The following is a 27,015-nucleotide window of genomic DNA, read 5'->3' as shown; positions in this document are numbered from 1 at the left end:
TTCTTGGGGTGTCCTTTCTGCCGCAGATCGATCCCTGTCACAGCTTCTAAAAGTAGAAAGGGATTATTCGATATGCGTTGTGATCCCGCGCGGCTGACACTTCTGGGATCACGTTCCGTACATTGGGCACGTGATCCCAGCCTGGGATTACAACCTGCAGTGCAAACATGAATCTGATTCTCTCTCCATAGTGCTTGCAAGAGATTAAGACTCACGCATGCGCTGCGGGTTTTGATCCCTGGCAGGGATCATGTGCCCAGTGTACGGCATGTGATCCTGGCAGTAGCCGCACTGGATCATGGCGCATCTCAGATAACCCCTTTATATATTAGTTTGGTTTTCTCGTGCACATATTGTTAAATGAGTGGGGCCATGTAGCTCCCGCTCGCAACCCGCCCTTCTCGCACCCACTTTTAGGAAAAGTGGTAAGGGTGTCGGGAAAAAAACAAAAAAAATTACAAATTCTGTCACAAAACAGAACTTTTGGTGTCTTTTATACGTAGTGTAATGTTATGGTGAATGACCCCCATTGCATGCTTATTCCTATTATTCTAGACAACCTCAATCACAAAAGCAAATAAAAGAGCCGAAATGGGGCAACCTTGACATGTGCCTCACGGTAAAGGGGTTCTCTGGGCTTTCTTCAAAATGTTGTCTGCTGACCTGTATAGGGGAGATAAACTGCTCAGTACTCATCCCAACATCTCACCATCTATTCGCTGTACTCACATGCCCAGTGGGACTGGATGCTCAAGTCCTAACCGGATGTGTTACTAAGGCTGAGTTCACACTTGAGTTATTTGGTCACTTAGGGCTCATTCACACGACCGTATCCGTTTTTACGGACCACAAATTGGCAAAATCTATTAATGGGGTAGAGGCACTGGATGAAAACTTTCACTGACAGTAAACAGAGATCCTAAAAAATGTCCAACAAAACTCTCTTTGCAATCACTGGACCCTTGGTTTGTCTCATATAAAAAAGACTGAACGGGGCTGGGCTGCCAAGCACCACTGGCAACGGGTGAACACTTCAGTGGGTGATACATTACTATGTGCCTGACCACACATCCACTACACTGAGCTCCTGGGTGGGTGATACATTACTATGTGCCTGACCACACATCCACTACACTGAGCTCCTGGGTGGGTGATACATTACTATGTGCCTGACTACACTGAGCTCCTGGATGGGTGATACATTACTATGTGCCTGACCACACATCCACTACACTGAGCTCCTGGGTGGATGGAGTAGTCACTACACGTACGTCCCCCAGACACTGCACATCATTTCCTAGAAGTGGATCGCCAGCCTCATATACACAGATAGCCCCACGACACAAAGCAACAGCCATGCGCTGCCCCTGTTTCTCGCTCTAACTGACCGGCCCGCTGTACTACGGCATGACATGACGGAAGTGTTCCGCCGCTTCATCCCCATTGGTCAGTCACTGACAACTCTCCCCGCCCCGCCACCCCCATTCCGTTTGGCTCTGACGTCACGACGCGACAGGCTGTGGTCGGCGTGTTGCGCATGCGCATGGGACGTCACCGGCCGGACGTTGAGCGAGAAACCTCTAGAGAGAGAAGACACCGGGGTGACTCCGGGTGTGTTGAGGTAGGTGGTTCCCCTCGTACCTACCGCTCACACGTTAGTGGTGGCTAGCCTTGTCTGGTGCTGGTACAGCATGGTGCCCCCATACACAGTGAGCAGCTATTCTGTGGAGAGACAGGGAAGTACAATAGAGGGTGACAGCACATAGCTCCACTGTTACTGCCTCACATGGGGACAGCAGTGTCACCTCATCATCCATAGTCACCTGTGGGGGCAGCATGTGCCAGCCCTTTTGACTCCCAGCAAAACTGGCTGCTCCTATGGGTATTAGTGGTGGCATAGTATGGGCACCAGTGGTGTTACTGGCCAAGTCCCCTGGTTTATATAGATGTGGGGGGTCCGAGGCGTATAGCCATGATGTGTCCTGCTGGCGGAGCCGTGGTGTGACCATCAGGGAGCCCTCACTGTATAGGGTGTTGTATGTACATCATGGGCCAGACATGGTGCCTTCTGAAATGACGGCTGGGACCACCCTCACATGTGAGCTCAGGGGGATGTCTGAAGCCACCCTGACATGTCACCCCGATCACAGCTAACGCCTGCTTGTGAATGTCCGCGCGGTTGCGCAGGAATAAGACGTTTTGGCCGATGTGTGTGAATCCAGCCTAAAGGTCTGTTCACATGCGGTAGATTTGCTGCAGATTTACAGTGTATTACAGTAACAGCAAAGTGGATTTGAACAAATCTCATCCAAGCTTTGCTAAATAAATTAGTGCAAAAATTGATGTGCGGCGTGGATTTGAACTCTGCGGTGTCAGTTCTTACTGCGGATTTACTCCTTGCAATGCATTGTGTGACCTCCACCGGGCACATGCAGGTTTTGCAGATGATGTGACTGAAATTTCTTCTGTATGAATATACACTTAGGGTACTTTCACACTAGCGTTTTTCTTTTCCGGCGCTGAGTTCCGTCCTAGGGGCTCAAATCCGGAAAAGAACTGATCAGTTTTATCCTAATGCATTCTGAATGGAGAGTCAGTCCTTCAGGATGCATCAGGATGTCTTCTGTTCAGTCTTTTTGACTGATCAGGCTTTTCAGAAAAACGTAGCATGCAGTATTTTTACCTCCGGCCAAAAAGCCTGAACACTTTGACTGAACGCCTGATCAGGCTTTTTTCCCATTGACTTGCATTAACGCCGGATCCGGCCCCGTGTGTTCAGTCAAAACGGATCCGGCTTTTGCATGTTAAACCCGAAAAATGTGAAAAAAAAGTTAAAGTCCATAAATGGCGGATCCGTTTTTTCCAATGCATTTTTCCATTGTGATCGAAAGCCTGATCAGGATTCAAATGTAATCCGTTTTCACACGTTTTTCCGGATCCGGCGGGCAGTTCCAGTGTCGGAATTGAACGCCGGATTAAAACAACGCTAGTGTGAAAGTAGCCTTAGTCGTCAAGCAAAGGGGTGACGACTTAAATTAAATGAACTATTGTTTAAATCAAGTATTCATGTTTGTTTGTTTTTTTTTTAAATATAATTTTTCCTGGTCTCTATCTATGTTTAAGTAAAATTCCTAAAGTCGTGGTGGTTTTGCACTGGCCTCTAGGCCTAAGTTATGTCAAGCCTTCCTGTTCTTTGCTAGGAGCCCTGTGGGTCATAGACTGGTAACTCCATTGACTTCAATGGAAGAGTTTTGTATTCATGCTGTGTGACCTGTGTTGAGGTCAGGAGGGCGCTGAAAAGCAGTGATATCACCCATTGGAGTTATTTGTCACTGTAAGGGTATGTTCACACACCGTTTTTTCGGCAACGTTTTCAGCCCAGATACTGCGCCAGAACCCGTTCACAGTGGGAGACCGCACCACAATTCATAAGGCCGAGGATTTTTTTCAGACTGTGCCTACCTGTTCATTTTTGGCACAGTTTCCACATGGACACCTTGGAAAGCCATAGTGGGAGCCTGGGTTTAAACCGAGAGCGGGACCGTGCCATTCATTCTGCCTGTGATGATGATGATTATTAAACGGAAAAGGTCTATTAGTACTAGCAAAGAAAACTAGCACACGTGATCCCTGTGATCTGTCCGGTCGTCAGTCCCCCCCTCATCACCACCACAGGGGGAATTCTGTGTTATATGGTTCTCCATGGGAATACGGATCCATATACATATGCTCTTTGTACTACTGGCTCATTTAGTGACCCTCTGCATATAGCGACTTCCAGTCTTGGAACCGGCCAAGCATTACACGGGCAGCCATTTGTTCCACTGCAATGCTACATTTAGGATATGTTCGGACAGAGGATTTTGGTGGTGGGTTTCAACGTGGATTCGGTGCCAAAAAATAGTCTGCATCGAAACTGCCTCCCATTGTTTTCAGTAGGAGGCCACAGTTCATGCGGCAGAGAGTTTTTGCTGCACAGGTCCAGTCTTGGTGTGGTTACTGCGCGGATAGTTGCAGAAGGAGCCTGCAACATTCAATGGAGCTAACACTAGAGCGGGTCTGCATGAAAACGCACAGCGCAGTGGGATACGCCGGGTATTTTGTTGTGGACAAAGTCCGTCGCGTGAACCTACCCACGACAAAATCCTCCATTTATCCCTGCGCTGTGCTGCAGTTTCTGCCTTGTGTTTTCGTGCAGACCCGCTCTAGATTTAGCTTCATTAAATGAAGCTAAACCGCAAGCAGGATCCCGCTTCAGCTTTGCGAGGTGTCCGTGCGGCAGACACATGAACTGTGGCGTGGTTTCCTTTGAAAACAGTGGAGGACTATTTCAGCTTTCGCCATTGAATCCACCCTGAAACTTGCACCCAAAATCCTCCGTCTGAAACTACCCTTAAAATGTTTGGCCACAACCTTTTACAGCTGACCGCCAAAGTTTACAGAAATCGGACACGCGGTGATGAAGTGATGACCAGGCTAACGTCCCATCAAAAAGGGCTTGTCATGTAGTGACACAGGCCAGATTTACTAATCCGAAGGACATGGTACCCTAGGGGCTCAGGCTCTATGCCATTTATTGGTTGGCTTAGCCTGCTTTCATACTAGTGGCATGGACTTCTGGCAGGCTGTTCTGTCGGGTAAACAGCCTGTTGGATCCGTCCTGCCGCTAGTGAACGTGTGCCCCCAGACTGCATCCCCATTGACTATAATTGGGGCGGGTGGAGGCATGGCGAGAGGCTGCCGTAATAAATGTCAGACATGTCGTTTTATTCTGGCAGCCTCTTGTATTGCCTCTGCCGGAACTCCACCCCGCCCCCATTATAGTCAGTGGGGACGCAGTAGCAGTCCGGGGGCACATGTTTACTAGCGGCAGGACGGATCTGACAGGCTGTTCACCCGACGGAACAGCCTGCCGGAGGTCCATGCCACTAGTAAGTAGCCTTACTTGCAGACAGAATTGTGGCCTCTTTCTGTTAAAGTGTAACTGCCATTTCACTACCAAAAATGAAATTCCTAAAATATTTGATGCTGAAGGGAAGATATTCAATGGAGAACATTTAAAACAAGGTCATGTTACCAGTGGGGTTCCACAGGGATCTGTACTGGGACCGATTTTGTTTAATATCTTCATAAGTGATATTGCAAAAGGCCTCGATGGTAAGGTTTGTCTTTTTGCTGATGACACAAAGATATGTAACAGGGTTGATGTTCCTGGAGGGAAACGCCAAATGGAAAAGGATTTAGGAAAACTAGAGGAATGGTCAAAAATCTGGCAACTGAAATTTAATGTGGATAAGTGCAAGATAATGCACCTGGGGCGTAAAAACCCAAGGGCAGAATATAGAATATTTGACACAGTCCTGACCTCAGTATCTGAGGAAAGGGATTTAGGAGTAATTATTTCAGAAGACTTAAAGGTAGACAGACAATGTAATAGAGCAGCACGAAATGCCAGCAGAATGCTTGGATGTACAGGTCCTTCTCAAAAAATTAGCATATTGTGATAAAGTTCATTATTTTCTGTAATGTACTGATAAACATTCGACTTTCATATATTTTAGATTCATTACACACCAACTGAAGTAGTTCAAGCCTTTTATTGTTTTAATATTGATGATTTTGGCATACAGCTCATGAAAACCCAAAATTCCTATCTCAAAAAATTAGCATATCATGAAAAGGTTCTCTAAACGAGCTATTAACCTAATCATCTGAATCAACTAATTAACTCTAAACACCTTCAAAAGATTCCTGAGGCTTTTAAAAACTCCCAGCCTGGTTCATTACTCCAAACCGCTATCATGGGTAAGACTGCCAACCTGACTGCTGTCCAGAAGGCCATCATTGACACCCTCAAGCAAGAGGGTAAGACACAGAAAGAAATTTCTGAACGAATAGGCTGTTCCCAGAGTGCTGTATCAAGGCACCTCAGTGGGAAGTCTGTGGGAAGGAAAAAGTGTGGCAGAAAATGCTGCACAACGAGAAGAGGTGACCGGACCCTGAGGAAGATTGTGGAGAAGGACCGATTCCAGACCTTGGGGGACCTGCGGAAGCAGTGGACTGAGTCTGGAGTAGAAACATCCAGAGCCACCGTGTACAGGCGTGTGCAGGAAATGGGCTACAGGTGCCGCATTCCCCAGGTCAAGCCACTTTTGAACCAGAAACAGCGGCAGAAGCGCCTGACCTGGGCTACAGAGAAGCAGCACTGGACTGTTGCATGTCATTCGGAAATCAAGGTGCCAGAGTCTGGAGGAAGACTGGGGAGAGGGAAATGCCAAAATGCCTGAAGTCCAGTGTCAAGTACCCACAGTCAGTGATGGTCTGGGGTGCCATGTCAGCTGCTGGTGTTGGTCCACTGTGTTTTATCAAGGGCAGGGTCAATGCAGCTAGCTATCAGGAGATTTTGGAGCACTTCATGCTTCCATCTGCTGAAAAGCTTTATGGAGATGAAGATGTCATTTTTCAGCACGACCTGGCACCTGCTCACAGTGCCAAAACCACTGGTAAATGGTTTACTGACCATGGTATTACTGTGCTCAATTGGCCTGCCAACTCTCCTGATCTGAACCCCATAGAGAATCTGTGGGATATTGGGAAGAGAAAGTTGAGAGACGCAAGACCCAACACTCTGGATGAGCTTAAGGCCGCTATCGAAGCATCCTGGGCCTCCATAACACCTCAGCAGTGCCACAGGCTGATTGCCTCCATGCCACGCCGCATTGAAGCAGCCATTTCTGCAAAAGGATTCCCGACCAAGTATTGAGTGCATAACTGAACATAATTATTTGAAGGTTGACTTTTTTTGTATTAAAAACACTTTTATTTTTTTGGTCGGATGAAATATGCTAATTTTTTGAGATAGGAAATGTGGGTTTTCATGAGCTGTATGCCAAAATCATCAATATTAAAACAATAAAAGGCTTGAACTACTTCAGTTGGTGTGTAATGAATCTAAAATATATGAAAGTCTAATGTTTATCAGTACATTACAGAAAATAATGAACTTTATCACAATATGCTAATTTTTCGAGAAGGACCTGTATAGGGAGAGGTATAAGCAGTAGAAAGAGTGAAGTGCTTATGCCGCTGTACAGAACACTGGTGAGACCTCACTTGGAGTATTGTGCGCAGTACTGGAGGCCATATCTCCAGAAGGATATAGATACTCTAGAGAGAGTTCAGAGAAGAGCTACTAAACTGGTACATGGATTGCAGGATAAAACTTACCTGGAAAGGTTAAAGGACCTTAATATGTATAGCTTGGAAGAAAGAAGAGACAGAGGGGATATGATAGAAACTTTTAAATACATAAAGGGAATCAACTCGGTAAAGGAGGAGAGAATATTTAAAAGAAGAAAAACTACCACAAGAGGACACAGTTTTAAATTAGAGGGGCAAAGGTTTAAAAGTAGTATCAGGAAGTATTACTTTACTGAGAGAGTAGTGGATGCATGGAATAGCCTTCCTGCAGTGGTAGCTGCAAATACAGTAGAGGAGTTTAAGCATGCATGGGATAGGCATAAGGCTATCCTTCATATAAGATAGGGCCAGGGACTATTCATAGGATTCAGATATATTGGGCAGACTAGATGGGCCAAATGGTTCTTATCTGCAGACACATTCTATGTTTCTATGTTTCCGGAAGCTGCATTTTTCAGCTATTTTTTTACCTTCCTGATGTCTGTATTCAGCCCTTAGCAACCCTATTTCTATGTGCCTCTATTTCAGCAACTTCCTAAGATGCCCTCTACTGATGATCTTTGCCCTTCCTTGAGGCCATCCTGTATTTCCCTCACTTCCCATAAGCCCTTGCTCTCATATGAACTAGCAGGACCAATCAGAACGCAGATAACTTCCAACAGTACACAGAGTAGTGTGTATCCTCACATACAGCTAACCAGAGACAAGCCCTGCAATTACATTAAATCAGTAAGCTTTTCTTTTAACCTCCTTATAGCCAGCTGTCCATCATTCTCTTCCAGACTGACAGGGAGGGGGGCTGCTTATATCTCTGGTTTGGTACCAGCTATAAATATTGTCTGAAAGCTGACATTCCAAGCTTTCAGACAATACCAGAATGACATAAATCTGTTCAGTGCAGGGCAGGGTGGATTTGATTTAAATAAAACCGATTTAAATCACTAGTCAGTAAGGCTTGATTTAAATCATACTTTTTTACATAAAGATTCATATTTGGACAATTTTTCTGTTGTACTTAGGAAGGAGAAAAATAATCATTACCTTAATAATAACAATTTAAATAGGATTTATTCAACTGAAACAATAACATTACAGCATGTTATTTGCTTAAACATCCATATTTGTTGCAGTGTTTGCATTTTGCACGCATGTCTGCCTTACAGATAGGTAAAGGAACTTCATTAAAATATTGCCAAACTGGGTCTCTTTTACGGGCCTGCTGCCATTATAGTTTTTTTCCTCCAAGGAAAGAATGTGATAAACCTCAGGTCATACACACAAAAAGATCCAAAGACTTGTCTGTCTGTGGCTGTGCAGTACTGTGCTCAGAAAGTTTCACTTTCATTTTGTAGTACTCCTTGTCTGCTTGCCTTTTCCTCCTTACACTTAGGCCTCTTTCACACGGGCGTGAGTTTCTTTGCCCGGATAAGAGCCGGGTGCGTTGCGGGAAAATGCGCGATTTTTTTCTGCGCAGGTGCAAAACATTGTCATGCGTTGCACTCGCGTGAGAAAAATCGCGCATGTTTGGTACCCAAACCCGAACTTCTTCATAGAAGTTCGGGCTTGGGATTGATGTTCTGAAGACTGTATTATTTTCCCTTATAACATGGTTATAAGGGAAAATAATAGCATTCTGAATACAGAATGCATAGTAAACCAGCGCTAGAGGGGTTAAAAAAAATAAAAAATTTAACTCGCCTTAGTCCACTTGCTCGCGAAGCCCGGCATCTCCTTGTGTCTCCGCTGCTGATGAACAGGACCTGGGGTGAGCTGCTCCATTAAATACAGGTTAAGGACCTTCGATGACGTCACTCCGGTCATCACATGGTACGTCACATGATCTTTTACCATGGTGATTCACCATGGTAAAAGACCATGTGATGACCGGAGTGACGTCATCGAAGGTCCTTAAGCTCTATTTAATGGAGCAGCTCACCCCAGGTCCTGTTCATCAGTAGCGGAGACACAAGGAGATGCCAGCTTCGCGAGCAAGTGGACTAAGGTGAGTTAAATTTTTTTTAATTTTTTTTTAACCCCTCTAGCGCTGGTTTACTATGCATTCTGTATTCAGAATGCTATTATTTTCCCTTATAACCATGTTATAAGGGAAAATAATAATGATCGGGTCTCCATCCCGATGGTCTCCTAGCAACCATGCGTGCAAATCGCACGGCATCCGTACTTGCTTGCGGATGCCATCCGATTTTCACACACCCCATTCACTTCTATGGGGCTTGCGTCACGTCAAAATTGGAAAATATAGAGCATGCTGCGATTTCAACTGAACGCACAAGTGATGCGTTAAAAACATCGCTCATGTGCACAGCCCCATAGAAATGAATGGGTCAGGATTTAGTGCGGGTGCCATACGTTCGCCGCACGGATCGCACCCGCACGGAAAACTCGCCCGTGTGAAAGGGGCCTTAGTTTCACTTTCTTCTTGTGCAGATCTATTCCACTCCAAACAATCAGAAAAATATTGTTTATATTCTATTCACTGAACTTTAAACTTAGCACTGAAGGGGTTGATTCTGTATTTATAGGTTTGTAGAAGTTAGGATTAAGATCTTTTTCTCAACTCTTCATGTTATAAATTCAGTTTTGAGAACAAAATTAAACCAAGCATCTGTGATAATATCTTGTAGGCAGAGAAACTACCCAGTAATCTTACAAAAACCTCTGGAAGAGCATGACATTGTGAATGGATTAATGGAATTTAACAAAAAATTAAACATATACAGCCTTATTCTACATAATTAAAAAAGTAATCTTTATTTCATAATGAAATAACCTTTAGATGGTAATATATTTTCCTCAAAAAGCATTTTATATAAAACAAAATCCGATTAAAATAAAAAAAATCAGATTTTTTTTTTTTTTTTTTTTTTTTTTTTTTTAAATCATTGATTTTTATCCACCCTGGTGCAGGGGAAGATATCACTGATAGAAATCGGGATGCTGTGAATGAAGCTGAAAGTAAAAGCAGATTTTACCCGCAATTATTCCCGACTCTATTTCTAACAGTGATTTCTCCTCTGTTGCGGACTAAAGTTGTCTGTCTGGTCTTGTATGAAAGCCTGGACTTTAAGCTTTCAAACATATTTCTAGCTGCTATCACTGAGAAGATATCGCCATCTAATGCAGCCCTCCACCCCCCACTTTCTGCCTCAGCCCAGCTGCAGGCTGTCAGGGCTGAGCTCCTCCTGAGAAGATGGACTGCACATGGCAACGCTGTGAGATGAGAGCTGCTGAATAGGCAAGTAGCATGCATTTGTGGGAGTTATTAGCAGGTAAAACTGAAAATGATCACATTTTAAAGCACAAAAGCACTTATACAGCAGGGTGTACTATACCATTAGGGAATAAAAAAATGAAACGGCATTTACACTTTTAGGCTACTTTCACAATTGCGTTCAGAGCGGATCCGTCTGAGACGGATCCGCTCATATAATGCAGACGGTGGCTCCGTTCAGAACGGATCCGTCTGCATTATATTGTTAAAAAATTTCTAAGTGTGAAAGTAGCCTCAGACGGATCCGTCCAGACTTTACATTGAAAGTCAATGGGGGACGGATCCGTTTGAAAATTGAGCCAGTGTGTGTCATATTCAAACGGATCCGTCCCCATTGACTTACATTGTAAGTCTGGACGGATCCGCTTGCCTCCGCACGGCCAGACGGACACCCGAACGCTGCAAGCAGTGTTCAGGTGTCCGCCTGCTGAGTGAAGCAGAGGACAGACGGTGCCAGACTGATGCATTCTGAGCAGATCCGCGTCCACTCAGAATGCATTGGGGCGGAACTGATCAGTTTTGGGCCGCTTGTGAGAGCCCTGAACGGATCTCGCAAGCGGCCCCAGAAACGCCAGTGTGAAAGTAGCCTTAGTAACATTTATAACATATTGAAAAGTGTATCATTTTATTAACAAACTGCCTCTGAAGTGTGCTTGGCAGCATTTTAAGGACTGTTTCACACGAGCGAGTCCATTGTGGGAATCACGCTCCATGCGTGAGTGTGATCCTTCCCTCAGGACTTGCAGGAGTGCACGGCATTATCATGATTTATAACCAGAAACTCGCTGGGAAGATAAAGGGGAGGGGGCTGCAGTAAATATACTGTATGCCTGTAGTTAGCACTTAGGGCCGTTTCACACGAGCGGATGCCGTGCGTGGCATCCGCTCCGTGAAAGAGTGCCAAGACCCGATGCAGACTGCAGAGGCACGGAGCAGTAACATGACTGTTAATGCTTCGTGCCTCTCTGTGACCTCTTTACTACAAAATCACAGTGATGTGTGATTTCGTAGTAAAGAGGTCACAGAGAGGCACGGAGCATTATCAGTCATGTTAATGCTCCGTGCCTCTGCAGTCTGCATCGGGTCTTGGCACTCTTTCACGGAGCGGATGCCACGCACTGCATCCGCTCGTGTAAAACGGCCCTTTCTGTTCACAGCAGCGCTGTTCTCTACCGTCCCTGGTTAGTTTGTAAGTGCAACCTCATTGCACATCCGGAATGAAACATTGCTCGTTGAAAATGAGTCTTAGGCTACATTCACATGACCGTATGTGTTTTGCGGTCCGCAAAATACTGATCCACAAAAAATACGGATGATGTCTTTATGGCATCTGTATTGCATCCATTTTTTTTGGGGGTGGATCCTTTGTAACGATGCCTGTACTTGTCCCCGAAACAGACAAGAATAGGACATATTCTATATTTTTTGCGAGGCTATGGAACGGACATACGGATGCGGACCTATTGAAATGAATGGTTCTGCATCCTATCCACAAAAAAAAAAAAAACTGAACGGACACAGAAACAAAATACGTTCATGTGAAAGCAGCCTAAGGCTACATTCACATATCTGTTTCAGAGATCCGGTGCAAATGCTTGCTGTCGGCCAGACAGAAAAACGTTGCATGCAATGTTTTTTTCTGGACGAAACCCAGTATTTATGCTGGGCGCCATTGCGGTAAATGGGGATCCTGCGGTGAAGTAGAGGACCCGGCAGGCTGCTCTGTGCTGGAAATCCAGACGACGCCTTAGGACTCGGCCATATGAGGCAGAATTCCCGCTGTGAATTTTGCTCCATTGCACAGCAAAATGGGTTTGTGTTACGTGCGTTGATCAGCACTTTGCTGCTACTGTGAAATACTATGGATTTGCTGCATACGAACCTGCATTGGCATATACGCAGCGTATACGTCTCATTTGGGTGTACCCTAAGCACAGCAGCAAGGAATAGACGTGGTGGTGGTGGTCTGTCGGTAATCTGCATTACCTGTGACCAGTGTGGACCACCTGCACACAACTGCAAGTGAACTAACATCATTTCCATTCAGATTTATGTACCAAAATCCGCAATTTCTAACAGTGGTTTTTGGTGCGGATTTAATGAGGTTTTGCCACAGATCTCACCCTTCATTGGAAAAGGGTTTGGGAATCCGCAGTGTACACGAGATTGGTGTAATCTCATACACTTTGCTGGTACGGTACTAAGCTGTAGTTGTTCCACATTTCACAGACATGTTCTCTTTAGGCCTCATTCTCAAATACTGATACTGGCTGTGTGTGTCCCACATTTTCCCCTTTCCACTCCTGTCGCTCTATGTTAAAAATGCCTATTCTTGTCTGCAAAATGCACAGAATTGGGTTTGTTCTATGATTTTTGCGGTATGGTGGAACAGACATATGCATGCGGATAGCACACAGTGTGGTGTCCCCATTTTTTGTAACCCCATTGAAATGAATGGTTCTGCAGCAAATGTGGATGGAGAATACAGTTGTGCGCATAAGAGCACACCTTAATGGTGTCCTTCATATTTTGTAAGCCCACCTGTCAGGACCCCCAATAGGGTACTGTGCCACAATGACATCCACTGAAATGAAAGACTTGCTGTGAGGACGGTATCATGTTATTAGACTGGAGGCCTAATACTGCATTATTGCAGGTAATGACTAGTCATTAGAAGTGCCAACCGTCTGAGGTATTCTGCTAGGCTGGGGGTTCATCCAGACGTCAGTAGTGGCTGCCGACTTGCCTTTCCTTCATGTCTGTTCCTTTGCTACTATTGCACTATGAGCCTCTGTCTGTAGCCACGATGTATAGCCTCTGAATGTCATGTGGCGCATTACATATAGGTAAATAGCGTGTAAATGCATTGGATTGCCATATACCGTATTTTTTGCGTTATAAGACGCACATGATTATAAGACACACCTAGGTTTTTGAGGAGGAAAATAAGAAAAATATTTTGAACCAAAAGGTGGATTTTGAACTAATGGTCTGGGTATGACACTGTTATGGGGCTCTGTGGATGACGCACTGTTATAGGGGGGAATCTGTGGATGATGCACTGTTATGGGGGATGTGTGCTGTGAAACATAGGGCCATGCGGGGGGCCAGCATAAGATGCTATATGTGTGGGTGACACACGTATAGCATCTTATGCTGGTTCCCCTCATGGCCCTATGTTTCACAGCATTACAGTACTTTATTCTTTGTATGTAAAATAGAATCAATCGCTCTCCTTTTGATAAACTAGCTGACACTGATATATCGCCGGCCGCCATGCTGCACAGTGTGGCCGGTGATACATCAGTCACAGTGCGGGGAGGGAGGAGGGGCTGGAGGCAAGTCACAGCGGGGCCCGGTGCAGTCACTGTATTACACCTGGCCCCGCGCACTGAAGTCTCTTTGTATATAAAATCTTTCATTATTCCTGAATCCATCGCTCTCCTATTGATAAACTAGCCTAATCACCTGCATCAGTACTCGCTATGAATGTAGTGTGCGGTCCCTCCTGCGCATGACTTCATCCTGCTTCATTAATGAAGTGGGAGGAGCGTGACGTCAGTCACACGCCGGCAGGACCGCACGCTGTATTCATAGTGAGTAGTGATGCAGGCGATTAGGCTAGTAAAGTTTATCAAAAGGAGAGCGATTTACAGTATAAAGGATTAATGAAAGATTTTACATACAAAGAGACTTCCGTGCGCGGGGCCAGGTGTAATACAGTGACTGCACCGGGCCCCGCTGTGACTTGCTTCCAGCCCCTCCTCCCTCCCCGCACTGTGACTGATGTATCGTCGGCCACACTGTGCAGCATAGCGGCCGGCGATATATCAGTGTCAGCCCTGTAAAAAAAAAAAAAGTCAACCATCGTTTTATAAGACGCACTGTCATTTCCCCCCCTCTTTTGAGGGAAAAAAAGTGCGTCTTATAAAGCGAAAAATACGGTACATCTTTAGGGCCCATTGACACTTTCGTATTTTTCTGCCTGCATCTGTGTGGAACGGATGTGGACCCATTCATTTCAATGAGGCTGCAAAAGATGCAGACAGCAGACCATCTGCTGTCCGCATCCATATGTCTCGTCAGTGGCCCCGCAAAAAAAGATAGAACATGTCCCATTTTTGTCCGTATTTGAGGACAAGAATAGGCATTTTTATCATGGCGAAGGATGTTCCATTGCACAAAATGCTCAAGGCACACGGCCGGTATCAGTGTTTTGCGGGAGAAAAATAAAACCCCCAAAAAGTCGTGTGCAACCCATATTTTATAGAATGTCTGGCCCATAATAGAACAGTCCTATCCTGATTTCTGGGGTGACAATGTGACTAAAAAAATTGCGAATCGTCTTTATTTTTTTGTTTTGTTATTGCATTCACCTCATACGAGATATTTTATACGTTTTTATTACCGTATTTTTCGCCCTATATGACGCACCGGCCCATAAGACGCACCTAGGTTTTTGGGGAGGAAAATAAGAAAAAAAATATTTTTAACCAAAAGGTGTGCTTTTGGTGGGTTTGGAACTAATGGTGGTCTGTGGATGGCACTATTACTGGGGATCTGTGGATGACGGACACTGGTATGGGGGGGATCTGTGGATGACCGACACTGTTATGGGGCGATCTGTGGATGACGGACACTGTTATGGGGGGGGATCTGTGGATGACGGACACTGTTATGGGGGGGGGATCTGTGGATGACGGACACTGTTATGGGGGGGATCTGTGGATGACGGACACTGTTATGGGGGGGATCTGTGGATGACGGACACTGTTATGGGGGGGATCTGTGGATGACGGACACTGTTATGCGGGGGATCTGTGGATGACGGACACTGTTATGGGGGGGATCTGTGGATGACGGACACTGTTATGGGGGGGGGGGATCTGTGGATGACGGACACTGTTATGGGGGGGGGGATCTGTGGATGACGGACACTGTTATGGGGGGGGATCTGTGGATGACGGACACTGTTATGGGGGGGGATCTGCGGATGACGGACACTGTTATGGGGGGGGATCTGTGGATGACGGACACTGTTACGGGGGGGGGGGATCTGTGGCTGGCACTGTTATATGTGCCATCCACAGACCCCCCAGCCCATAACTGTGCCATCCACAGATCCCCCCCCCCCCCCCCGCGCCGCTCCAGTATACAAATATTATGTCTTATTCAATTTAAAAGTTATTACACATGCCCCCCAACTCCTAATAGCGTCACTCACTGATGTCACTTGCCTGCGCCGCCTGCTTCATTCATAAAATAGGCGGCACAGGCACGTGACATCAGGTAGTTACGCTGCCGCCCGCCAGGCCTGCCTGCATTGTACTGAAGCGGTTAGGATGTAAGGTACTATTAGGAGTGAGGGGGCATGTTTAATAACTATTAATTGAATAAGACATTTTATATTAGTATACCGGAGTGGCGGGGCTATAGTACACTGACTGCACCGCCCCGCCGCTATTGCCGGCCCCTAGTTCCTCCTCCCAGTCCTGCCCCCCCCCCCCCGCTCTCGCATACCGTACATCGCAGGAAGCGATGTAAAACTGCCAGCATTCGCCCCATAAGACGCAGGGGCAGAAAAAGTGCGTCTTATGGGGCGGAAAATACGGTAGTTCAGACTTTTTCGGACGACTGGTAACACCAAATAGTTTTTTTATTTTTTATTGTTTATATATTTTATATGTAGAATTGGGAAAGGGGGTGATTTAAACTTTTAATATTTTAGTGTTTGTTTTTCTTGATCCTGCCAAACCGCGTCAACTAACACCTCAGGTGTGGCAGGATCACCATGCTGGCTGTGTTATACAGCTGGCATCCGCCGCATATATTTGTATTAAGGGGTCAGTATTCATTGGTGGCGCAGTGACCAACGGCCCCCTCCTCAGTATTATTTTCATTGGTGGCCAGTGGCAGATTCACAGGCCCCTCCCTTTATACCTTTCATTGGTGGCAGTGGCGGCCACGTCACAGTGTGTAGGGAGGGACTCCTTCTCCACTATGTCGGCTGATGGGAACATGGTGCACGCCGAGGGTGGCACACACCATGTTCACTAAAAGATCCTCAGCTGTGCGGTAGTGCAGCCTAGTATCAGAAAACACTAAATCCTGGTATCAGATCCATCTGGGTGCAAACGTATTGATTGGGTATGGAAAGTTCGATACCCGGTGCAACCCTATTATATACAGTCTCTTTATAAGCATCATCTACCAAACTGCATCCTGTGAGGATCGGTCATCAATATAGGAGAAGCGGAGAACCCTTTTAAGCCTCTGGTATACGGGGAATGTCCTTGGAGAAGGAGGTATCCTCCTGTATAGCATAGCAGAGTAGTTGACTGTAGTAACAGCCATACCTCTAACCATCATTAATGTACGTTTGATTTCTTGCAGACTGGCAGCTGGAAATTTGGCGCAAGGAATTTGAACATTTGACTTGGATTAAAAATGGGGACTCCTGGATCTGGAAGGAAACGTACCCAAACTAAAGACAGATTCTCTGCAGAAGATGAAGCCCTGAGTCACATTGCGAGAGAGGTGGGTTTTACTGTATAATTACACATCTGAGTGATCCCAGTGCTTCACAGGGGCCTTGGGCACTTGGCCTGATGAATCACGTTACTGCAGATAGACTGTGACCACATGTAGAGCAGCGTGTGCTGGCGTCTCCTACCCGCAGTCAGAATGGCAAGACTTCATCCTGTTTGTTCACGTTGGCAAAAAAGACGGATGAGATTGTGTATGCAGTCCTAGCCACCACTGAAGGCTCTTCTAGGAAGAATGAAGCGCATGCTGAGTGTTCTTCACTGGTCTGATACAGGAATCGTACAAGCTGCAATCTTTTCCGGTCTGTGGGCACAGAGTACCACAGGTGTTGCATGACGCCAATATACACAAGGCTGTCAAAGATATGATCACCTGGCCAACGAGCATTTGTACGTTTAGTCCTTTTTCACATCTCCGCTAGGGGAGCAGCATGCAGTGAGGTCCGGCGGTGGTCCAGCCGCTTTCCGGAATAAATGCCAGGTTTCTGCCAGACAAAGAACGTTGCATACAACATTTCTTTGCCCAGCATTTGCACCCGATCAGGCAGATGTGAACGCAGCCTTACACGCAGTAGAATAATTGGGAATGAGTGTTCTTTTGAATATTTATCCTGAAGAATTGTGCCAATGATCACCAAATATGACCATTATAGACCACTCCGATCAGGTTCTCTATTACTTTCCCCAGATTACTACGGTACCTTTCATATTGCAGTTCATCGCCGATCTGCTCCCAAAAACACTTTTATACCATATGGTAATTAGGTTTTGAAGGTGCCCAGGGGCGGCATTTATGCGGCTGGTGCCCAGGCCCTCGGCACTTTGCTTACCAAATCCCTCCTCTTTCACCCCTCTGGCCCGCCCTTGTTTAATCTGATTACCTCCCCCTCTCCGTCTGAAATCCCTCGTCGCTCCATACATTCCCGGCACATGCCCACTGCATTGCCCGTTTTGGGCAGAGGAACCGGGACTTTCAATGCGCATGCGCCAGCTTGCGCAACCCAATCCAGCCGGCGGAGGCACAGGATTTCAGATGGAGAGGAGGAGGTAATCAGATTAAACAAGGGCGGGCCAGAGGGGTGAAAGAGTAGGGGTTTAGTAAGCAAAGTGCAGAGGCGCCTGGGCACCTCCAGAACCTAATTACCATATGGTATAAAAGTTGGAGCAAATCGGCGATGGACTGCAATATGTAGTAATCTTGGGAAAGTAATGGAGAACCTAATCTGAGTGGTCTGTAATGGTCATATTTGGTGAAAGACTCCCTTTAAAGGGACTGTGCCATGAATAATATTCTACTTTTCAAAAACTGAATAGTTTTGTAATTGCATGTAATTATACATTTAGTATAGCCACCAGATTATTGAATAAAATCTATCTGGATAGCGCCACCTTTTCCTTATTTATTTTGTCCACCTCACTGAGATGGTTGTACGCTCAGGTAAATCTCCTACTGCCACCAGCCTTATCAGCCTCTACCCTGAGCTGCCAGGCTGAAATAAATCTAGCTGGAGAAGTAAATGGGGAGATTTCTCGACCCATGTGAGGTACCGGCCTGGTTCTAGCTTTGTTAGAGAGAGGGTGTCATGTACTATATGATGTCTGATTTCCATATTTATTTTTACATCAATTATGGGATAACCCTTTTAATGCAAAAAAAGGTGTAATATCCTGGAAGGATTATTTTCTTTTACACAGGCATCCAAGAAACATGCGCCACGTGATGGCTTTATGTCCATGACAGAACCCACGGTATCATAATGATTTGTGACCGCCAGCTACAGTAGTTTACTAGTGGCGTTATGTGAGTACAGTACAGGGACTCGCAGCATCGCAATTCCTGATGTTACTGTGAGTTCAGAGAAATATGGCCGTCACAAGGAGGGGGTTTCCTTTTCCTGAACATGCCTGTGCCCTAGGCCTCATTCACAGGGTTTTTTGGCTGCTGTTTAAGACAACATATGGTTTGCATGTAAGAGTGTAGGCATTTCATAGCAGCTTTTACGGTGCTTTTTGTGATTGTGGACTTTTTCTGCAAGCATTTATCTTGGAGCTTTTGAAGTTATATTGGGAAAACCACTAACAGACCCCAAGCATGAGGCCCTGTGCACACAGCCATGTTTGTATTCTGTGTGCTGTCCATTTTTATAATGACTATAGCTCTGACACAAGTCAGTGAAGGCCCCATATTGTCCAAGCCGAGAATCTTACTACTGGTCCGTTGTCGGAACTGCCCGCCGATCTGCCGCTGACTGAAAGCATTTGTGAGACGGATGCGGATCCGTCTCACAAATGCATTGCAAGGACGGATCCGTCTTTCCGCTTGTTATGCGGACCGACGGATCTGTCTTGTACATTTTTTCACATTTTTACCGATCTGCGCATGCATTTGCTGGAACGACGGATCCAGCAATCCGGCATTCAGGCAAGTCTTCAGTTTTTTTCGCCGGAGAGAAAACCGTGGCATGCTGCGGTTTTCTATTTTGCCCGATCAGTCAAAACGACTGAACTGAAGACATCCTGATGCAAACTGAACGGATTACTCTCCATTCAGAATGCATGGGGATAAAACTGATTAGTTCTTTTCCGGTTAGAGCCCCTGTGACGGAACTCTATGCCGGAAAAGAAAAACGCAAGTGTGAAAGTACCCTTACTATGTGGATAGGTAGGCGGCCCTCCTGAACTCTGTATGTCTAGCCTTAGGGCTCCCTCACACAAACACACAATGCAATCCTTGATGTTTTTTCCCCCTATGTTTTTTGGTGGCGTGTTAAACATTCAAAGAACATCTGTCAGCATGATCAACCCTATCAAACCAGCCTTACAGCTTGGTAGGGTTGATCATGCTGATAAAAACAATAGCCTTATTATCACTCTCCATGGCCCCTTTGTTGAGAAAAATGACCTACCTGTTTCACCGAGGGCCTGGCCAGAGCCCTTGGAGTACTGGTTTGTTACACTCGCTTCATCTTCTAGCTCCTGCTGCTTTTGAAGAGCCGAGACCTATGTTCTCCTGCCTGCGCTGGTTCTACTGGTCTCTGCACTTGCTCAGTGTTTCTCCTGCTGCGCTCCAAATAGTACAGATTCAAACTGATAAATCACTGCGAAAGGTGCACCACAATGATATGCTGACAACACTGGCTAATCCCTCAAGCTGGTGTTGAGAACTGAGACTTTAGCCAATGTATTCCTGTCAGGAACACATCGGAGCCCAAGGCACCCCGTCAAGGTATCTCAGCGTGGCATGGGTTCCTACCACTAGACTACCTACAGTGTGTGAACACAGTCTGAGAGGTGCTAAGATACAAATTACAGCCAAGCTCCCACATACCTCCATAGTGAGATCACTCAGGCAGTGGGAGAGATAAGGCTGTAAGCACTACCTATAACAGGCCATGTGACACAGGCTACCAGGTCCATTAGGCCACTTTATTTCAGTTATTTTTCTTGATATGTTTAGAATGTGCCATTGCGTACTGCTGGTAGCATTCTGTTGCACCTGGTAGCCTGTGTCACGTGGCCTGTTATAGGTGGGGCTCACAGCCTTATCATCTCTCCCACTGCCTGAGTGATCTCACTATGGAGGTATGTGGCAGCTTGGCTGTAAGTTAGATCTTAGCACCTCTCAGACGGTGTTCTCACACCATAGGTAGACTACATGCACAAGACCGTATGTGTTTTGCGGTCTGCCCCAAAAAAAAAAAAAAAATGATGACATCCGTATGTGTGTTTTTTTTTTTTTTTTTGCGGATCCATTGTATATGCCTATCCTAGTCCGCAAAACGGACAAGGCAAGAATAGGACATGCTCTATTATTTTTTCATTTATTTTTGCGGAATGGAACCATGGACAATGGACGCGGAAAACAAACGGTTGATTTTTTTTTTTTTTAACAGCTCCATAGAAATTAATGGCTCTGCATCCGATCTGCAAAAAAAACAAAAAAAAAACGTAACGGACGCAGAAACAAAATACGTTTGTGTGAATGTACCCGTAGTCTAGTGGTAGGAACCCATGCCACGCTGAGATACCTTGACGGGGTGCCTTAGGCTCCGATGTGTTCCTGACAGGAATACATTGGCTGAAGTCTCAGTTCTTATCAGCCTGAGGAATTAGCCAGTGTTGTCAGTTTCATATCATTGTGGTGCACCTTTCGCAGTGATTTATGTATTTTTATATTTTCATCCACATATTATCCCATCTTGTGTAGGATGTCATTGTGGTGCATGTGGTCCGCTGCTGACATCCTCCATTGTATGCATTTTTGGATTGCCGTTAGCAACGGATAATTTGCGGAGGAATTGCTCCCCCCCCTGGTTATAAACGCGCCACAGTGTTTGGGGTTTTTGAGCATTTCCTCCCATTTAGGCCACTTTATTTTACAGGTTCAAACTGAGCAAGCGCTAAGACCTTTCATCTTGTTCCAGAGACTGGAAGATACAGCGCAGGGACGAGAGGACAGGTCTCTGAGGGGCACTGAGTTTTGGTAAAACTTTTGGTATGTCATAGAGAAATATCAAGTTTTGATCTGTGGGGGTCTGAGTGCTGAGACCCCCACTGATGGCTAGAAGGAGGAGAAAGAATTGTGCACATATCACACGGTCTCCTCACTGCAGGGGGTAGAAGTGAGACAGTTCCATAGACCTCCAGGAGAGAGAGCGCAATATGTGCTTGCTTCACTCTCATCGTTCTAGCGATGAATAGGGGTCCTAGTGCTCAGACCCCCACCAATCAAAACGTCTCTGACATATCAAACGTTTTTTCCAGAACTTAGTGACCATTTAACGAGGTTGTCCAACTGTATAGAAGTGATGGCCTAATCTCAGGAGCCCTGCTGTAACCAGCTGACAGAGCTGTGTAGTTCCGCACTGAACTACTGCAGAACAATTGATTGGTCGGGGTATGGATTGACGGACCTCCACTCGTCAGATAGTGATGGCCTTTCCTGAGGATTGTGCACCGCATCACGGCTGCGCTTCTGCACCTATTGTCCTATTTTTTTGTGGTGTGGATGGATCATGGACCCTTTCAAGTTGAATGGGTCTGGATCTGTCTGTGGCAGCCGCATGGATGGTACCTGTGCAAATTGCGGTCCCCAATGCACGGAACGAGCATGAGGACTTAAAATTAGATCTGGCCAAGAAAAAACACCGTTAAAATGCTGTGAGAAGCGCTTGACTTTGTGAGCAGCGTTACGTGTCCAGAGCCTTGGGGCTGAGCGGCAGCAGTTGTACATTCCTTCCTCTGCTCTCAGCCTGCCTTACTGTTAGTAGTTTCTATATAACTTACCGTGGGCCTGGGAATTGTCTTATTTGTATCATTTGTAAAATGCATTCAATAATCTCACAGTTCAGACTTGTATGGAAGCAGTTCTGGAGACATCTTCTAGACACGCTTCTGCAAATACAAGCATTCCCAGCAATCGCAGTGAAAAGGCATGTGTTCAGGACTGCTGCTTTGTGTGCGTACCAGTAGCAGGATTTTTTTTCCAGAAAAGCGATTTTACATTGTGCATAATGTGTTTTCTGTCATTCGAGCCAGGCAGTCAGTGGTGGACATTTATTAAAATCGGTGTTTTATATGCTGGCCTAGGAGCCAACCACCTCATTAATAGGAACATGTGCCCAAATAAAAAGAAAAACTCTCATTAGTTCCAATGTTCCCAGGCACTCCCAGTCTCTGCTGGACTGGAAATGGCTTGGTCCTGTGACCACCGCAGTCATGATGTAGAATAGCACGTCACTGCTAGTGACTATTAGTGAATTGTCACTGCTGAGGCCAGTGATTGGTTGCAGTTGTCATGGGAGATCAAGCCACTTCTGGTCGGGCAGGGCTGGAGGTGACTGGGAACGGGTCAGCAGTGCGTCAAAGGTTAGGACTGCTGACAGAAGAGTTGCTAATTTTTTTGTTTTAAGCCGCCACAGGTTCCAATGGAGTTGTCGGCTCCTAGAGTGGATAACCCCTTTAATATGTGGTCCACTGTGGCACATACCTCTTAATAATTGTGGTACTACTCTGCCCTTGTGTTCCCTGGAGAATGTATCTAGGACTTCTGGTATAATTTATGCCAGCTTTCTATGCCAGGCCACCTAGTCCCTAGATGCATTATTTGCTGCCCTGGACAAAAGGCTCTCGGAGACTACTTTTGGGTAGTGTACCTTTTGGTGAGAGATCATTTACTGCTAGACATTCCTCTGTGAAGCCCTTCAAGACATTTTGCCAAGTCGACAGACTTTGAAAGGAGGCTCCTCATCGGACTGAATCAGGAAGGTCATTTCAACAAATTCCCCTCCATTTAGACCAGGGATGCTCAAACTGCGGCCCTCCAGCTGTTGTAAAACTACAACTCCCACCGTGCCCTGGTGTAGGCTGATGGCTGTAGGCTGTTGGGGCATGCTGGGAGTTGTAGTTTTGCAACATCTGGAGGTACGCAGGTTGGGCATCTCTCATCTAGGCTGTTATAACCTAGCTGTTAGGAGGTGTTTGGAGCATTGGTTATGTGAGGGTACGTACACACAATGAACAAGAACAGGGCACCCGGACAGACCACCAGTAGAGAGACAGTTTGATCTGTCGACAAGCACAAGCAGCTCCCACAGCTTTGTTGTCCACCATCCATATGCATGTAGCTCCTTCATTACACAACCCTGGTCAGACCATTTCCAAGTGCTTAACAGAAGAAAATTTCACTTCTTGGTGCCGATTAAGTGTCCTGCCATTAACAGACAGCCGCAATAGTCTTCATTTGCAGTGGTCTTGTGAATGTGAGACCTGGACTGCCACAGACTGGAACCATATCCGTCTTTAGTGACAAATTCAGGTTCTGTTACGGAACCCACGACGGTTGGGTTCAAGTTTGGAGGCCTTGTGGTGAGAGCTTCAACTGCTGGTTTGATGATCTGAGGAGCCATTTCATACCATAGTCCGTGTCTGTGATCAACAGCTCAGCGATATACGCAGCACATCATGCGGCCACATGTGGTGCCTCTCATGGCAGGACTTCCAGTGGGCATTTTCCAGCAGGACAATGCTCGCCCCCACACCACATAGGTTTCCCAGGAATGTCTCTGTAAGATTGCAACACTTCTTTGGCTTTCCCGATTGCAAGATTTATTGTCAGTCAAGTATTTATTGAACTAGCTGGGATGCCCAGGATCTACAGGCCCAGGTGCAACATCTGTGGGCAAATGTACCGGAGGATACCATATGTAACCTGCAAGCCTCCATGCCCAACCTTTATCTCATCATGTATCCAGGCTAGATGCAGCCCAACAGGGGACCAGAGGCTCCTTTCAATTGCAGCTTTCTCCTTTTGCTCTAATATTGTAACCACATGTATTCAATGTCATTCAGTTCCAACATCTCCTTCTTGGTGGGTTTTCTGACTGCAGGCAGATAGGGTCAGGGTGTATTAACAGGTGGCCTTGCTGTCACTCGACAGTTGAGCTTCTTTGCTAAATTTTGAAGCTCGGAAGTTGTCCTATATATAGTATGAAATGCTCCTTGATCAGCTGTTGTGCTCTGCATGAGGACCCCAGGGCCCACGTGTGCTGACAGGTGCCATCTTCACATGTGGAGAGGCCACCTGCACATGAGGGCGGGTGAACGCACCCCTGTGGATTTCTGTAACATATCCGCACCAAAAGCTACAATATCCAATTGCGGATTTTAGTGCGGATTGGATACAGTTTTGACGCAGATCTCACCCCTTCATTGAAAAGGGTGAAATCTGCACCTAAAACCGCAAACATAATTGATATGCTGTGGATTTGGAAATTTGCAATGCAGGTAAATTTCCGCACAGAAAAAAATCTGCATAGTGTACACGAGATTTGTAATCTCATACACTTTGAGTACTGTACTACAGTGTGAAAAAACTGCATATTCCACAATGTGTGCAGGTGTTCATATCTGTGGGTTGGGCGGGATCCTCCCTATGATATTTATTCAGCGTCACAAAAGTTACATTTTAATTAGTTAGGTGGTGTTTGCTGCCATTTAGGTACCGAGCCCATTGGAGTTTTATGTTCGTTTTTGTTAGTCGTCCTCCATGGACATCGGTCTGATTGTGGAAGTGCATGTCCATGTCAATAACGTATGACTGGTTGTAGATGTTACTAATTGCTAGGCGGTTATATGTATAAGGTGTAGCAGCTGGGCTCGATGAAATATTCATGTGCCGTCTCAAAGTCCGTGACTTGTGCTAGTTACAGGTTTGTTGTCCTGGCTGTGGATCATCATAGCTACAGCTGCTCAGCCATTGTGGTCAGCAGTAGGGATGAGCGACTCGAGCGCTCCGTACAGTATTAGAATGTATTGGCTCCGATGAGCCGAAGTGATTACTTCCCATACGTTCTCATCCCTAGTCACCAGGTCTAAGAGATGTATTTAATACAGTTTGCGGTTTATGTTGTGAAATCCGGTGACAGATCCTGATGTCCAGAGTATGTAGAGGGCACTCATCATGGTCCTGCTTCATGGCCTTATTATTAGTAATTGCTGTCGCAGAGTGTAAACTATGACAGCCATGTGAGAAATGTGTCTGTGACTGAATAGGAGATGTGTGCAGCCTTTTATTTCAGCGGTCACTACTGTTAACCCTTGCAAGACACAGGCAATTTTGGCCTTAAAGGGGTTTTCTGAGACTTTTGAACTGATGAGCTATCCTCTGGCCTTTTCTAGTCTTTCTAGGCATCGGGCACGTGGCCTATGCCCAGCTCAGCCCCACAGAAGTGAATTGGGCTGAGCTGCGATACCAGTGTACGGCAGATGTGCTTGGTAAGTGTGGAAGGCTGCGGCGCTCACGGGTGCACCAATGCCTTCTCAAACAGCTGATCGGCCAGGGTTCTGGGTGTCAGACCCCCAGTGATCACATACTGATGACCTACCAGTTATAAAATGTTGGAAACCCTTTCAAGACTGTTTGGTTTTTTTTTTTCGTTTTTTTTTTTTTTTTTACTCCTAGCCCTCGAAAAACTTTATTAATTTTCTCATTCACATAGTGGTATGAGGTTGTTTTTACGGGACAAGATGTACTTTCTATTGTCACCATGCATTCAATGTGTTCTAAATGGGGTGGAATAAAAAAACAAAAAACACCATTCCGCCACCGTTTCTTTTTTTTTTTTTTTTTTTTACACCGTTTCACTTAGGCCTCTTTCACACTTGCGTTGTCCGGATCCAGCGTGTACTCCACTTGCCAGAATTACACGCCGGATCCGGAAAAACGCAAGTGTACTGAAAGCATTTGAAGACTGATCCGTCTTCAAAATGCTTTCAGTGTTACTATGGCTTCCAGGACGCTATTAAAGTCCTGGTTACCATAGTAGGAGCGGGGGAGCGGTATACTTACAGTCCGCGCGGCTCCCGGGGCGCTCCAGAGTGACGTCAGAGCGCCCCATGCGCATGGATGACGTGCCATGTGATCACGTGAGCCATGTGCTTGGGGCGCCCTGACGTCACTCTGGAGCGCCCCGGAGCCGCACGGACAGTAAGTATGCTGCTCCCCCGCTCCCCACTACACTTTACCATGGCTGCCAGGACTTTAGCGTCCCGGCAGCCATGGTAACCATTGAGAAAAAGCTAAACGTCCTATCCGGCCATGCGCTGAAACGACGTTTTAGCTTAAGGCCGGATCCGGATCAATGCCTTCAATGGGCATTAATTCTGGATCCGGCCTTGCGGCATGCTGCGGTATTTTCTCCGGCCAAAAAACGTTCCGTTCCGGAACTGAAGGCATCATGATGTATCCTAAACGGATTTCACTCCATTCAGAATGCATTAGGATAAAACTGATCAGGATTCTTCCGGCATAGAGCCCCGACGACGGAACTCTATGCCGGAAGACAATAACGCAAGTGTGAAAGAGCCCTTACTCAAAGAGGCTCTGCTGAGGTGTAATGGCAACGCCCGCGTTGCTCCTAGAGGCTCATTTGTATATATTAAAACTTCATTTTTCTCAGCAATGCAGGTTCATATGAA

General features: G+C 46.0%; 1 protein-coding gene across 18 annotated transcripts in view; it reads left to right on the top strand.

Annotated features, from left to right (window-relative positions):
- The first annotated feature begins 1,503 nt into the window (after positions 1–1,503).
- The window catches only part of LRRFIP2 (LRR binding FLII interacting protein 2), a 106,956-nt gene continuing 81,444 nt past the window's right edge, over positions 1,504–27,015 (top strand). For all 18 annotated transcript variants that reach the window (XM_044293396.1, XM_044293399.1, XM_044293397.1 and 15 more), the window contains exons 1-2: positions 1,504–1,621; positions 16,886–17,029. In XM_044293396.1, coding sequence (XP_044149331.1) covers positions 16,940–17,029 — 90 coding nt within the window. In that variant the 5' untranslated portion in view covers positions 1,504–1,621; positions 16,886–16,939. The remainder of the gene's footprint in view (positions 1,622–16,885; positions 17,030–27,015) is intronic.

This window comes from Bufo gargarizans, chromosome 5, assembly GCF_014858855.1.
Source record: "Bufo gargarizans isolate SCDJY-AF-19 chromosome 5, ASM1485885v1, whole genome shotgun sequence".
Lineage (NCBI taxonomy): Eukaryota > Metazoa > Chordata > Amphibia > Anura > Bufonidae > Bufo > Bufo gargarizans.
Note: the sequence above shows the minus strand (reverse complement) of the source record. Positions and strands in the feature narration are given on the sequence as shown.